At 41.7% G+C, this 12,009-nt stretch overlaps 1 protein-coding gene across 2 annotated transcripts in view; it reads left to right on the forward strand.

The window, feature by feature from the left end:
* Positions 1 to 12,009, forward strand: part of rbm26 (RNA binding motif protein 26) — a 39,906-nt gene that overhangs the window by 25,685 nt on the left and 2,212 nt on the right. For both annotated transcript variants that reach the window (XM_083759583.1, XM_083759582.1), the window contains exons 17-21: positions 1,575 to 1,742; positions 2,842 to 2,946; positions 5,014 to 5,223; positions 5,697 to 5,783; positions 7,624 to 7,737. In XM_083759583.1, the coding sequence (XP_083615709.1) occupies positions 1,575 to 1,742; positions 2,842 to 2,946; positions 5,014 to 5,223; positions 5,697 to 5,783; positions 7,624 to 7,737 (684 nt within the window). The remainder of the gene's footprint in view (positions 1 to 1,574; positions 1,743 to 2,841; positions 2,947 to 5,013; positions 5,224 to 5,696; positions 5,784 to 7,623; positions 7,738 to 12,009) is intronic.

Below are 12,009 nucleotides of genomic sequence, written 5' to 3' on the forward strand. Positions count from 1 at the left end.
CATAAGATCTGGTTGCAAGAGGGGTGAAGTGTCCCTTTAACTGTATATTTCAGGGGTCCTCAACTAGAAATGCTGAAGGTCCACAAATATTTTTTGAATAAGACCATGGTCCAGTCTCATGCGCACGCAAATAAAATTGCGGGTCGCGGGCCATGTGGGCCCCATGGGGTGGGGCTGCCCCCCTCCCCCCCCTCCCCTAGAAACAACTATGCCTGTTTAGTACAGTCAAACCAAGCTATACAAACCGGGTCCCATCCCAACCAACCAACACTGGGGTGGCAGAGTATGAAAATATATTTTTTCACTTTGACAAATATTCATTATTCACACCTCCAAAAATCCATGAACTGAATGTGTGACTGCTAGTGAGCCAGTCAGCGCGACATTGTCATCATGACATGCCGGCAGCAGCCGGCCCATAATACATACACACATTCAGAGTGTTAATTGCGTTTCTCGGCATTGATCGAATACAACGGAGAATTCAACTCGCGGTTGCGGTGACTTTTTTTCTTCTCTTTATTCTTTTTTCTTAATGTTTTTTTGTGGCTTTTGTGGCTTTTGCTCACATCGCATCACATCGTGCTTGTGCGTGACAGTCACAGAGCAAAGGTAGAATAAGCTTTAGTGTTAGAGAGAGAGAGAGAGAGAGAGAGAGAGAGTCAGACTGTTTCCTTTAACTCTGCCGTTGCATTGCTCACACGAATCTGTCATTGACGAACGCACGCACACACACACACACACACACACACACATGTGGAGACAGATGGGGGGTCACTCCCGCTGAGCCACGGCCCAGGCCTTTTCTCTTTATTCTATCATTTCTCCAGGGTCCGCAGAGAGGTGTGCCGCGGTCCGGTCATGGACCGCGGTCCGCCTGTTGAGGACCACTGGTATATTTAGTTGACTAAAATCATATACCGGTAACTAAAACTCAGTAAAATATGACAAACTAAACGGAAATGTAATTTATTTAAAAGAAATAACAAAATAAAAAGGTGCTGTCAAATTTACACTGATGTTGACACCAACTTTAGATTAGTTTGAAGTCTAGTTGAGACAGAATTCTCAGTTTAATATTTGAGTTTGAATTATTTCATAATCTTTGTATTGATCGTCAGATTAGAACAGAGCTCTGTGTAATATACACATTATATACAAGCGCACGTGATGAAATATGACAACACTATTTATTTTAGGATATGCAGGACATTTGCCTGCTTGTCTAATAATGACCATGACCAAAAATGTTGCAGAGTTAACCCATTCTGACCGGGCACCCATTTTGGTGTCAGCATCATGTTATGCTTTAGCTATTTAAAAATAGCAGATCTACAAGCTCATATCGCGCCACCGAGTGGCGCGATACGAGCTTGTAGGTCTGCTATTTTTGAAAAATCGAAGAGCGACTGACATTTTTAGAATCTGATCTCAGGTCAGAATGGGTTAATGTTGGAGGTTTGATAAAAACGGTTAAAGGTAATTGTTAAGGTAATTATGTACAGGTACATCTTCAGAGTATATTAAACACCCGTTTAATGTGACGTACATTTTTTTGTTCCCATCTTCCATAGCTGCTCATCGGCAGGCTAGAGAAGAACAAAGCAATGAAAGCCGAGGACAAGACAAAGATCATGGAGACGTTGGGCGCTCTGTCCAACAGCATCACCAAACTACAGGAGGAGATGAAGGCCATCTCTGGGAGCACCACCGCCCTGCGCATCGTCAAGAGCAAGGCCCAGGTAGGACGCTCGGCTGTTTTTTGTTTGTTTTTTTAAACATTTTTTATCCCACGATTTTGTAACAAATCTTTCACCCCTGTGTCAATCATCTAATGTGATCCTGGGCTCTACACAACCTCCGCCAACCTAGTCCCCATATATGGGGGACATGGGGAGAGAAACGGACTTGAACTCATGCTTCCTTCATGCCTGAGTGTCCAAGTATCCCTGGTTGGACGTAGCGCGTGGAAGGAACACGTTATTCCAACCAGTTCCTTTCCCCTCCATCAGGCGCCCCGGCTGGCCAGGGGGAGGCAGTTTAGAGACCAGGATTACTGCATGTTTTTTTGTGAGGGTACCTACGAGGTACCCTCGGCTTGTTTCATCTACTATAATTTGATATTTAAAGTCAGTTTATATATTCAACCCAAAAGACAGTTTTTTGTAAAGGAAACCACAAAGATCAAGTAGCTAATATTTACTTGAAATGACAAAGGTGAATTCGCTAAAAAATCCAAGTTTGTATAATTTATTTGTACAAGGCAACTGACCTGAGTACTACACATTACAATATTGATATTGTTTCTAGTCTATAACATTGCCTGGATTTTTTCAGTCAATCACACTTCCCAAAAGTTCTGGCCCCAAAACTGTGGAATGCACTTCCCATTGCAGTCAGAACTGCAGCCTCACTCCCAATCTTCCGCCGTAGTCTGAAAACCCACCTTTTCAGACTCCATTATGGCCCCATAGCACTTACCCCACCCCCTTAGATAGCATTTCTGTAGACTTGGATAGCATTTGATACAGACTTATAGCGTGTGATGTAGACAGCACAATAATTACATTGTATGTAGTCATAGCACTTCATAGTACATATGTATTGCATAGTATAGTATATATATGTATAGTTTATATGTATAGTGTCATTATATAGATATGTTCTAGTTACGGTCTTAGCTTACGCATGTTTCATGATAAAGGCTTTTATGTATGTGATGTATTCCCATGCCTTTTTGTTCTTGCTTAATGTAAATCACTCTGGATTAAGAGCGTCTGCTAAATGCCTAAATTGTAATCTTCATGCTTGTGATTGTATACTTGGTTCTGTTCTGTTCAGGCCCAGAAGGAGCTGCTGGATGCAGAACTGGACCTGTACAAGAAGGCCCAAGCTGGAGAGGACACCGCTCTGTTGAAGCTTAGATACACTCAGTTACAGATTGAGGTATGGATGGAGAGGACACTGCTCTGTTGAAGCTTAGATACACTCAGTTACAGATTGAGGTATGGATGGAGAGGACACCGCTCTGTTGAAGCTTAGATACACTCAGTTACAGATTGAGGTATGGATGTAGAGGACACTGCTCTGTTGAAGCTTAGATACACTCAGTTACAGATTGAGGTATGGATGTAGAGGACACTGCTCTGTTAGGCTTAGATACACTCAGTTACAGATTGAGGTATGGATGTAGAGGACACTGCTCTGTTGAAGCTTAGATACACTCGGTTACAGATTGAGGTATGGATGGAGAGGACACCGCTCTGTTGAAGCTTAGATACACTCAGTTACAGATTGAGGTATGGATGTAGAGGACACTGCTCTGTTGAAGCTTAGATACACTCGGTTACAGATTGAGGTATGGATGTAGAGGACACTGCTCTGTTGAAGCTTAGATACACTCGGTTACAGATTGAGGTATGGATGGAGAGGACACCGCTCTGTTGAAGCTTAGATACACTCAGTTACAGATTGAGGTATGGATGTAGAGGACACTGCTCTGTTGAAGCTTAGATACACTCAGTTACAGATTGAGGTATGGATGTAGAGGACACTGCTCTGTTGAAGCTTAGATACACTCAGTTACAGATTGAGGTATGGATGTAGAGGACACTGCTCTGTTGAAGCTTAGATACACTCAGTTACAGATTGAGGTATGGATGTAGAGGACACCGCTCTGTTGAAGCTTAGATACACTCAGTTACAGATTGAGGTATGGATGTAGAGGACACCGCTCTGTTGAAACTTAGATACACTCAGTTACAGATTGAGGTATGGATGTAGAGGACACCGCTCTGTTGAAGCTTAGATACACTCAGTTACAGATTGAGGTATGGATGGAGAGGACACCGCTCTGTTGAAGCTTAGATACACTCAGTTACAGATTGAGGTATGGATGGAGAGGACACTGCTCTGTTGAAGCTTAGATACACTCAGTTACAGATTGAGGTATGGATGGAGAGGACACCGCTCTGTTGAAGCTTAGATACACTCAGTTACAGATTGAGGTATGGATGTAGAGGACACCGCTCTGTTGAAGCTTAGATACACTCGGTTACAGATTGAGGTATGGATGTAGAGGACACTGCTCTGTTGAAGCTTAGATACACTCGGTTACAGATTGAGGTATGGATGGAGAGGACACTGCTCTGTTGAAGCTTAGATACACTCAGTTACAGATTGAGGTATGGATGGAGAGGACACCGCTCTGTTGAAGCTTAGATACACTCAGTTACAGATTGAGGTATGGATGGAGAGGACACCGCTCTGTTGAAGCTTAGATACACTCAGTTACAGATTGAGGTATGGATGTAGAGGACACTGCTCTGTTGAAGCTTAGATACACTCGGTTACAGATTGAGGTATGGATGGAGTGCAGACATAGAGGGCAGTTCTTTACAAGTTGTATTCTTTGTGGAAAAAGCACCGCTATTCGCATTGCAGCCACTTGGGGGCGCTCATGTGCTAATCAATGAGCATGAAAAAGGTTTTTTGACTGTTGTGTGAATGTTTTACAGTTCAGTTTAATGCTTTTAATGTTGTAGTTGTGCCACCTTGATTAAAATAATTTATGCTTACTGTTAACCCATTTAGGACTGAGGTTGATAATTATTTTTTTTGAAAAACCCATGTTTCTATGTCTGTGTCAAGGACCCCCAGAATTTTCTCTATTGGGCCACGTACGGACCCCCATCTCAAAATATGTAGTTCCAGGGAGGGACCCCCCCCCCCCCAGAAGCCAATATTTTAATAAAAAATGTTCAGCTCTGAAATATATATTCAAAGATTTGTGCCATATTTTCACGACTTTTCAAAAAATAGCAGATCTACAAGCTCTATGAGCTTGTAGATCTGCTATTTTTCAATAGCTAAAGTATAACGTAATGCTTAAAACAACGAAAAGGGGTTCCCGCCCAGAATGGGTACCTAATAGCCACAATATTTGGTGTCTTTTATTTTAATCTTGTTTTCCCATTCATTCACCTCCTCCTCACTTAACCCCCCATCCCCCAGGCGGCCAAACGGGGTATCCTGGCACCAGGACGAGGCCGCGGACTCCATTCTCGGGGTCGCGGGTCCCTCCGAGGCCGGGGGAGGGGTTCCAGGGGCCGGGGGCGGGGCATGTCGCTGCACGCCTCCTCTCACGTGGACCATCGACCGCGGGCGCTGGAGATCTCTGGTTTCACCGACCAGGACCGCGTCGACCTGCTGCCACACTTCGCTGTAAGTGACTGACCTTCAAACTGCATTACTGTACGGGGGAGTGGAAGGGGTTGATATCCAGTTATGTACCAAATACCAATATGGCCTTTTGATGGAAAAACCCCCCACTTTAGGGCTTTGTTTGATTGATAGAGGGGGGTAAAATAAGGTGATTTTCAATGGCCTGCTGTACTTTTATTGAGCAGGAACGAAAGTGTATAGCTGGTTTGATTAGCCCATTTTGGGCGGGACGAACCCCTTTTGGTGTTTTAAAGCATTATCTTATACTTTAGCTATTGAAAAATAGCAGATCTACAAGCTCATGAACTTGTAGGTCTGAAAAAAAATCGAAGAACGACTGACATAGAAACATAGCTTTTTCAGAAAACTGTCAGGATGTAGAAGACATTTTTTAGAATCTGATCTAGGTCAAAATGGATTAGGCTATACATGTGATCTTCATTTGTTTTTCCGTTATTGCCTCCTTTCTGAAGCAATTTGGTGAGATTGAAGACTGCCAGATTGATGAACACGCCCCGAACGCAGTCATCACTTACAGGTCCAGAGCTGAAGCAGAGCAGGTGAGCTCCTAACCGCTGTTGTTTTGGAATAGTTCTCATTTAGTCTTAGTCACATTTTAGTCAACTGGAATGTTTTAATGTTGTCTAATTATCATACGATTTTAGTCGAATAAATCTACAGTTGATTTAGTCGACTAAAATGTATTTTGACAAGCCTTGATGCCGTCGTAATGACTGATTTTACACTTGCTGAAAATAGCTGATCTACAAGCTCACAACGCAACACGTTGTGAGCTTGTAGATCTGCTATTTCCAGCATGTAACCAATTGTAAAATGACTGGATCTCTTGTCCACTAGTCCCTTCATAACATTTTTTTTATTTGTTGACAAAATTGTCAGTATATTTATTTACTTCGTTTTAGTCATTGTAGCTTAGTTTTCATCTAGTTTCCATTTAGTTTCCGTCAGTGGAAAAAGGTAGTCGATGAACATTTTTCGTCATAGTATTAGTCGACGAAAACACTGGTCCTAACTTCATGCACACACATGAACTAGTGAACTCAATTGAATACTATATATTAGATTTATCAATATCGGGCCGATATTTACATTTTATACCATATCAGTACATATCAGCTGCTAAGGCAGTTATTCAAATTCTAATTTCCATTTTGTTTTACGTTTTTTTGTTTCAAATAAACATTCATGCACATTTTTTTATACTATTTTGGATGTATAAAAATAAAACAAAAGACATGTCTAGAATGAAAGGCAAATGCACAGACAGTGGAATCGGATGTCTTTTTTTATAGTACTGAATCAGAATGTATGAGTCTTTGCGAGGAAGAACAAAAAAAAAACATGGGTTGATATGAGCATTCCAAACATCAGAATTTGTTTATGGGCCATGAAGAATCCATATCGCACAACCTCTATTCTGAACCACACATAATGGAGGCTAATTCTGTCATTGACATGAACCCATACCATCTCATACATGTACCTGTATAATATATACACACATCACTTAGCTTTTGTATTTTCTAGGCATATTATTTGTACAATAGAGCACCAAAGTCCTGACGTAACTCGCTCATCCCTTCGATTCCCCTGGTTCGCAGAAGTAATTTCTCTATGGAGAATAACAAGGGCTCATCTTAAAATCGTTTCATATAAGTGTTGTGGTCCAAAAATAAACAAGCTGTCTCGGCTTGTTCTCATTATGATACAGTCTGCTTCTAGCGAAAATGTAACTAATTCAGTAGCAGTAACATTAGCATTCTCTCTCAGTCAGTTGATTCTTCATATCCATATGAGTGAAGTGGCCGGGATGACATTCTTATATGGGGCGATCTAAAATCCCCCTATGGGGATTACAATGCAAATAAAAAGTACATGAACCTGTGGATTTGCTCCCTCTACCGATATTGACGTCAGACTTCGGTGCTCTATAGAGCGTCGCAGTCCCGTCCACTTTCATGACGACACCAAGCCCAGGGAATGATACCCACTGCATTTTTCCCCATAGACATTTCAAAAAGTATTTATTTAAAGACTGTTACGCCGCGGACAAAGCCAACTCGAGTCGTGACAAATCATGACAATAAACACAATATTTTACAAATAATTACAAGAAAAAAGAAACAGGTTTTTGGCCCCCAACAAATTGTGTTTGTTGTCATGATTTGTCACGACAAGAGTTGGCTTTGTCCGCGGCGTAAAAGGTCTTTAAATAAATACTTTCTGAAAAGTCTATGAGGAAAATGAACGGAGATTCATTTCCTGGGCCCTGGTAGGGGGCGGGACTGCGACGCTCTATACTCTACTCATTTAGGTGTATACACACATACACCTGTACCTAATATTTGATTTCTCAAAATGTGTATTAAATCCTTCCAGGCGGCGCTCCACGGAGTGACGTTGAACAACCAGCCGCTGCGGTTGGCCTGGCATAAGCCTGCCCTGACGCTGGGCGCCGCGAACGCAGATGAAGTGGAGGCCGAGGATGACGAGGTCAGTGGGGATGTCACACTGCATGGAGTTGTCTTTGCAAATAACCATTTAAAATCAAAACTAGGGGTGCACCGGAAGGGAAATTCTTGGCCGAATACCGAATATAGTAAACAGTTGGCTGAAAACCGAATATCCAAATATATTATATATATATTTTTTCCTACCATTGCTGTCATGGCCGTACCTTTAAAGCTACCTGATTTATGGCAAAATAAATGGTTATAGCAAAACTTAACTTAAATAATAATCACTATTATGGGTCCATAAAACATTTATTCAGCTCTTTAGAATGCATTAATAGCATACACTATTCAGTGATATATTTTCTGCCTATTCAGGCCGAAACCGAATAGGCCGAAAATTTGCCATTTTCTGTCGGAATATTTTCTGCTGACGAATATTCGGTGCATCACTAATAAAAACCATTAACCTAATGAAAGAAAAAAGTACTTGACTAACACATTCAACTTATCAAATTGAAGCAGGTGCACTTGAACAGGTGTAGATGATTAGAGAATAAGTTAACCCATTCTGACCGGGCACCCATTTTGGTGTCGGCATCATGTCGTGCTTTAGCTATTTAAAAATAGCAGATCTACAAGCTCATATCGCGCCACCGAGTGGCGCGATACGAGCTTGTAGGTCTGCTATTTTTGAAAAATCGAAGACACTTTTAGAATCTGATCTCAGGTCAGAATGGGTTAATAATGCAACTGTCAGGATGTAATAGATATTTTTAGAATCTGATCTCAGGTCAGAATGGGTTAAAGAAAGTAATATGGTTGCAGCTAAATGTTATGCTGCTGAAGATTCTGATGGTCCTCCTGGCTTAGTTGTTACGTCATGCCCAAGTCCAAAGAGCTCTGAGGCCCTGAGAGGAATCGTTGCCTCTGCTTATTTGTCTGAGAGGGGTTTAACCCATTCTGACCTGAGATCAGATTCATACGAGGTTTCCGCCGGACACACACTGGTCTGATGAACCCATTCTGACCTGACATCAGATTCTAAAAATGTCAGTCGCTCTTCGATTTTTTTCAAAAATAGCAGACCTACAAGCTCGTATCGCGCCACTCGGTGGCGCGATATGAGCTTGTAGATCTGCTATTTTTCAATAGATAAAGCATAACATGATGACACCAAAATGGGTGCCCGTTCAGAATGGGTTAAGACCATTTCTCCAGAAATGTGTCCTGAAGTTAATCATCCCACTGAGCAGAGGATCATCTATAGAGATGACATTTCAAACCCCCTGGAAATCTACCCAGGCTGTCCAACTAAAAGATACACAGAGACAGAACCCCAGGGTAACACAGAGAGGTGTTACTGTCTACACTAGGCAACGCTGGCCTCAGTCAGTGTCAAAGTGCATATTGAGTCCACCATCACTAAGAGACTACAGATTTGATCCACATAGGAGGTCAGGCAGGTAGACGAATCTGCTGTCAGAGAAAGTATAGATGCATGGCTGAGGTTTGTTTGACAACACTTAACCCATTCTGAACGGGAACCCATTTTGTTGTTAGCATCATGTTATGCTTTAGCTATTGAAAAATAGCAGATCTACAAGCTCATATCGCGCCACCGAGTGGCGCGATACGAGCTTGTAGGTCTGCTATTTTTGAAAAATCGAAGAACGACTGACATTTTTAGAATCTGATCTCGGACCGTCGGAATGGGTTAATCAGACCAGTGTGTGTCCAGTGGAAACCTCGTATGAATCTGATCTCAGGTCAGAATGGGTTAAGGTGAAGAACGGCATTTTATAACTGAATAACTCATTATTATTGTCAAAGATTGTCATAAGTTGTCATATACAAAAAATGCCTAATAAAAACGGTATTAAAAAAAAAAAGGTGAAGAACGGCAGCAGTGGGACGATGTGGTCTGGACAGATGGATCCAATGTTGATTTATTTGGTCTTATTTGGTGAAAACCTAAATGTGTATTTGAACAGAATGACCGTAAAGCGTGGTGTAGGGAGCGTTACTGTTTAGTGCTGCTTTTCTGCCTCAGGAACTGGCCAGCGTAGCAGCATGGATGATGGGGGGGGTCTTGCAGCAGATGGAATTCAATGCTGTAAAATCCCTCTCAGTTGAAGTAGAGGTTGAGTTACTAGAAACGTCTAATTTATAAGTTACAATCTGCCAAAGCAACACCAGATATGGTCCCTTGGGGGTCTTCTTATTCTTTATGCATGAGGAAACAGTTTTTTCTCATTTTTTAGAGTTGATTTAAATTTAAATGAATTGCCAAACGATGTTCCATTATCATTTGTTGAATTAGTTAACTGCCACCGTGTGGCCATAGATGGTATAGTTGGCTTGCGCCAGCCGGAATCGGGCAGATTGCGACTCTTTCACTTCGGTTTTCCCAGCTCGCAGACCTCCATTGCAAGACACGGCTTATGTTAGCATTAGCATTATGTTAGCATTAGTGCAGGAGGATGCTCAACGCACACCAGTCTTAGTAGTGGTGCCATCTCACGGCAGAAACATCTAAAGAGTTAAGTCTTAAAAAGACAAGAGTGGCCACAAAGTGACGATTATTTATTAGGATGCAGAGTAAAAACCAACGTTTTCAGGGTATATATGGAAAAACATTTAAAATCACATTTATATAGAGCCAGGGCTAAACATTCAACCAATCACATACTGATAGTGTTTTGCGGGCAATCAATTATGTTAGCATTAGCACACAATGTTTATCTTTTGCCAGAAACGTTAAAGGTATATTCAGTGATTTCACTCAAAAAACCTTAGGTTTCGTTTTTGGCTGTGGGACCCAGCCTTTCGTCCAATCAGGATAGAGAGTCAAAAACGAAACCTAAGGTTTTTTGACCCCCAGGGGTTAACTGGGGACAGGGAGGAACTCCTTATATGGCCAGCACACTCTATAGTAGGGAGGATTATCACAACAAAACAAAAAAATAAGTGATATTTGAATTAAGTGAAATCACTGAATATACCTTTAATATTTTAATCGTGAAAATTCACAAATAAGATCTGAACCTTGGATGGGTGATCAGCACCACGGACAGCGACGTATAATGGGGCTCTATGGATGCGTGCACATGTAAGACTCCTAATCTACCTGTTGGAAAAGACAGAGTTTCATGGGGTGCACCTTTTTTAATGCATGTTTCTACACAAAATAAAAGAGCAGGCTCTACTCTAAAAAAAATAACATACATTTTGTAAATGTGTATTTCCATAACCTTGTGCATGTCTCTGAAAAACACAGTACAGACATCGACAACTGACGGGAAGTAATTTTACTCTTTATGTAGTGCAGCAATATTTTCCATGGAAAGGAGACGAGAGGTAAGATTTATCTCTCAGCCACCGCTTGTAGATCGGCTCTTTTCCACTAGTTATTGGATGGATTATATAGACAGTTTCCACATAGTTTATTCGAATTGTGCATGTTTGCAACTATAGTTCTACCTGAAGAGGTTGATGGCCAATTCTTCCCTCTTCCATTAAGGAGTGGCTGAGAGAACTGCTTGAGAACTGGGCAATGTGTTCTGGGTGGTACAAGTTCAGAGCACATACGTTGTCATGTTTAGAATGAGATGGGATCAGATGGTGTACTGACAGAACCAGACAATGGTTAACCCATCCTGGGCGGGAACCCCTTTTGGTGTTTCAAGCATTATGTTATACTTTAGCTATTGGAAAATAGCAGATCTACAAGCTCATAGACAAATAACGGAAAATACACCAGGCCTGCTGTTTAAAACGTACCGTTGGGTAACTGCCACTCAAAGTGATTACCGGCCGATCACAGGGTATCTTTTCTGGGACTTATAAATTCAATCCAAAGGAGCTTTATTTATTGGCATGATAAATCAAACATTTACATTGCCTCTGATTGGCCTACCAAACGTCCTCTTCTGTGACGCATGCTAAACCCTTTGCCTCTCGAGATACCCACGGCCCAGAGTCTAACCCACGGCCCAGAGTCTAACCCACGGCCCAGAGTCTAACCCACGGCCCAGAGTCTAACCCCACGGCCCAGAGTCTAACCTTTCTATGTCTATGGTTGAGAACTCCTGTATTTATGGGATAGTTCACTAAATCCTTCTCAACTTACTACTGAAACATCTTACCCTGGGTTTTTTTTAACCCATTTAGGCCTGACATCGAAATTTAAAAAATGTAAATCATGACAGTTTTTGAAAAACCTGTGTTTCTATGTCAGTGGTGCTAAACCTTTTTCATGTATTTGGCCACCGACCCCCATCTGAAAATATGTTGTTCCAGGGACCCCCCC

The sequence above is a fragment of the Protomyctophum parallelum genome (assembly GCF_964188405.1).
Source record: "Protomyctophum parallelum genome assembly, chromosome: 2".
Lineage (NCBI taxonomy): Eukaryota > Metazoa > Chordata > Actinopteri > Myctophiformes > Myctophidae > Protomyctophum > Protomyctophum parallelum.